Source organism: Eschrichtius robustus, chromosome 5 (genome assembly GCF_028021215.1).
Source record: "Eschrichtius robustus isolate mEscRob2 chromosome 5, mEscRob2.pri, whole genome shotgun sequence".
Taxonomy (NCBI): domain Eukaryota; kingdom Metazoa; phylum Chordata; class Mammalia; order Artiodactyla; family Eschrichtiidae; genus Eschrichtius; species Eschrichtius robustus.
Genome location: NC_090828.1, coordinates 8504124 through 8508014, shown reverse-complemented (window position 1 = coordinate 8508014; position 3891 = coordinate 8504124). Strand labels below are relative to the sequence as shown.

The 3891-nt window shown below is 64.6% G+C and overlaps 1 protein-coding gene across 1 annotated transcript; it reads left to right on the top strand.

The window, feature by feature from the left end:
- Positions 1-289: 289 nt before the first annotated feature.
- Positions 290-3449, top strand: B3GNT7 (UDP-GlcNAc:betaGal beta-1,3-N-acetylglucosaminyltransferase 7). The gene is made up of 2 exons (XM_068543738.1): positions 290-311; positions 2201-3449. Exons 1-2 carry the CDS (start codon positions 301-303, stop codon positions 3393-3395), a joined length of 1206 nt encoding a protein of 401 aa, XP_068399839.1. The 5' UTR covers positions 290-300; the 3' UTR covers positions 3396-3449.
- Positions 3450-3891: the final 442 nt, after the last annotated feature.

Below are 3891 nucleotides of genomic sequence, written 5' to 3'. Positions count from 1 at the left end.
GGAAATGGGTAATTGCCGCCCTGCGCGGGGCTGAGGGCTCGGCGCGCGGCCGCGGGGACGGAGGGCCGGGGGCGCCGAAGGGGTTAAGGTACCTGGGCCGCCGCCTACCCTCCCGGCCCCTCCTCCGGCCGCGGGGAAAAGGAAAGCCTCGGTGGGGGCGCGGCCCGGCCTCCGCCCATGCCCGCCCCCGTCCCGGTCCCCGTCCCGGTCCAGGTCCCCGCCCGCCGTCCCCGAGCCGCGGCGCCCAGAGCTGCGATCCGCGCGCCCCGCTCCGCCGCCGCCGCCCTGGACCGGGCCGCCATGTCGCTGTGGTGAGTGGGGCCGTCGGGCCGGGGGACCCGGGCTGGGGGCGCGGGGAGGCATGCCGCGCTGTGCGTCCCGGGCTGGCCTCACTTTCCCGGGCACAGATGGGCTGGCACGGCGGTGGCCGGAGATGCCCGGCTGTGCGCGACGCCTGGACCGGCCGGTCGGCGACCGGGGACCGCGGGGCCCGTGCGCTCAGTCCTCCCCGGCGTCCCCTCTGCTCCCTTACGCCCGGGCACCGAGGCACGCACATCCCACTCCCGCGCCCGGGGAGTTAGCGACGCAAGGTCTCGCCGGCAGCTGGGTCCCGTCCCCCACTCCGAGGGCCTCCTGCGTCCTGGGCGACCCCCGTCCTCTACCCTCAACCCCCGAGTGGCTCTCCTTCCTCCCGGGGAGCTCGTGCCTCCCGCCTGCCCACCTCTCCCCTTCTCCTCTTCTCCCGTTGGGGGCTTTTTTCCCACAAATGAAGTGGGGCGGTGCAAGCGGAACCAGCCTGGCGTGGAGGGGGATGACCCCCTCCGTACTTCCTCCAGTCCGGCCTCCCGAACTGGGGTGTGGAGGGCTTCGCTGAAACCACCAGGGCAGGAAAGCCGGCCCCGGAGCACTCCGCTCCCACCCCCCTGGGAGGATCCGGTCTTGGGTCACACCCCTGTCCCAGCACCTGAGAGGATCCAGTCTTCCTCCAGGAAATCTTGGGACCCCATGGGAAACCGCCGTTCCATGGGGCTCAGCCTTCACTCGCCCTGGGTGCCTGCACCTTTAATCAGCCGGTCCTGAGGCCACCCCAGGCGTCTCCACCTGGTCCCACTCTCACCACTTTGCAGTCTGTCTCTCCCATATCTCCCCTCTTGGCACTCAGGGCCATCTCCCTGCTGGGCTGGCCCTGTGAGGCCACACTTTTCTGGCCTGCCCCCCACCCCGGAGTCCCTAGCTCCTATGTCTCCACAGGAGAGAACATGGCAGGTGGCCTGGCCACCCCCAGAGTGTGAGCTGACGAGAAAGGGTCCTGGCTTCCTAGGGCTCAGGGTCCAGAGACTCAGGGCCCTGGCCCTGGCTCTGCGAGCACTCCTGGAAAAAAAAAAATCTGATTTCTGCTTCCGAAAGGGGTGTGGTGAGGTTAACTTGGCATGAGGGACCCTGGAGAGTGGGGATACAGCTGCGCCCTTCCCAAGGCAGCAGAGCTGGGGGACTTCACCTCTCCTAGTGGGGGTATGGGGGCAGTGGGCATGCTAGGAGATGCTCGCCCCATTTTCAGGCCTCTGTCGACCGTGAGAGCTGTTCTTTTTTGTTGGGTCACATGGATGCCTGAGGACGGGGAAGGGACAGGCTTCTTCAGGTCCCAAGTTAGAGCCGGCTCCCCAATGTCCCCCATACTTTTTGAGCAGGTGTACTCTCTGAGGGTTCACCAGGCTTGCACAAAGCAAAGGGGGTGCCTGGGGGAGAGGTGGGGAGCAGGGCAGAGGTCATCCTCGGGGAATCACAGCATTCCCCTGACTCCATACCCACTGTGTGCCCGGCACTGCAGCTAGCACTCCAACTGCATGTTATCCTCATTTCGGAAAAGAAGAAATCATGGCTCGGAGAGGTTAAGGGAGACCCAGTGGACCTCTCCATTCAGCTTGTAAGTAGCAGGACCAAAATCTGAATCCTAGCAGCCTGACTCCACAGTGTTTGTACTTAAGCTCTGTGCTGTGTAGCTCCCCTGGTCCTGGAGGAGGGAGGTCAGGATGAGAGAGGAAGCAGGACCTTCCTCTGACCGCTCAGGGGCCCAGGGACTTGAGTCTGTGCCCAGGGTCCACTTGCCCATCTGGGACTGCACCTCTGTACAAGGGGACTGACTCATCCTTTCTTCTCTCCTCTGTACCATCCTCTCCCCACCTCACCGCCCCCACCCCAGGAAGAGAACCATCTACAAGAGTGTGTGCCTGTCGCTGGCCCTGCTCGTGGCTGTAACAGTATTCCAGCGCAGTCTGACCCCCAGCCAGTTTCTGCAGGAGCCCCTGCTACCCACCCTCGGGTTACAGAAGGCCCAGAAACCGAGCGGACACCTGGTGAACCCTGACAGCTTCTGGAAGAACCCAAAGGATGCGGTCACCCTCACACCCATGGTTTCACGGGGGCCCCAGGCCTGGGATGTGACCACCACTAACTGCTCAGCCAATGTAAACTTGACCCACCAGCCCTGGTTCCAGGGCCTGGAGCCACACTTCCAGCAGTTTCTGTTCTATCGCCACTGCCGATACTTCCCCATGCTGCTGAACCATCCAGAGAAGTGCAGCGGCGACGTCTATCTGCTGGTGGTTGTCAAGTCCGTCATCACACAGCACGACCGCCGCGAGGCCATCCGCCAGACCTGGGGCCGCGAGCAGGAGTCGGCGGGCCGGGGCCGGGGCGCCGTGCACACCCTCTTCCTGCTGGGTACAGCTTCCAAGCAGGAGGAGCGGGCCCACTACCAGCAGCTGCTGGCCTACGAGGACCGCATCTACGGGGACATCCTGCAGTGGGACTTTCTTGACAGCTTCTTCAACCTGACCCTCAAGGAGATCCACTTCCTCAAGTGGCTTGACATCTACTGCCCCCACGTACACTTCATCTTCAAGGGCGACGATGACGTCTTCGTCAACCCCACCAACCTGCTGGAATTTCTGGCTGACCGGCGGCCCCAGGAAGACCTGTTTGTGGGTGATGTCCTGCAGCACGCTCGGCCCATCCGCAGAAAGGATAACAAATACTACATCCCCGGGGTCCTGTACAGCCAGGCCAGCTACCCGCCGTACGCAGGCGGAGGGGGCTTCCTTATGGCCGGGGGCCTGGCCCGGCGCCTGCACCACGCTTGTGACACCCTGGAGCTTTACCCCATCGACGACGTCTTCCTGGGCATGTGCCTGGAGGTGCTGGGCGTGCGGCCCACGGCCCACGAGGGCTTCAAGACGTTCGGCATCTCGCGGAACCGCAACAGCCGCATGAACAAGGAGCCCTGCTTCTTCCGCTCCATGCTCGTCGTGCACAAGCTGCTGCCCACTGAGCTGCTTGCCATGTGGGGTCTGGTGCACGGCAACCTCACCTGCTCCCGCAAGCTCCAGGTGCTCTGACAGCGGGCGGGCCGCCAGGGTAGACTAGGGCGTGTGCCCTCGAGCCCCGGAAGGCATGAGGCTGCAAGTGCGAGGCCAGGGCACAGCCTTTGGTCCCCGCGGGGGAGGTGGAGGGGTGGGCCTTACGTGTCCCCAGGTGTGGTGGGGTGCAGGTAGCCGGAGCTGAGGCCCGGGAACGTTTGGAACTGCCCAGACGGGAGACGGTTCTCTGGGGAGCAAGGCCACTGGCCCCTGGCAGCCCTCCTAACCTGGGTCTGTGGCCTGGCTCCCTCTTGACCTGGTGGGAGGCCCTGGTGGCCTCTGAAGGAACCCTGTGCTCAGGTACCTGGGCTAGACCTGCCCCTGGACGGGTCTGCGGCTGCCTTCTCACCTTCATGGAGAAGATTCTCCTTCTCCTGTGAAATGCCTCAGTCTCCCCACGGGCCTAAGCAGCCCTTTCAGGAGAAGCTCAGCCCTGTGCAGGCTCACAGGCCCTCTCACGCCCCTGGGTCTCCTG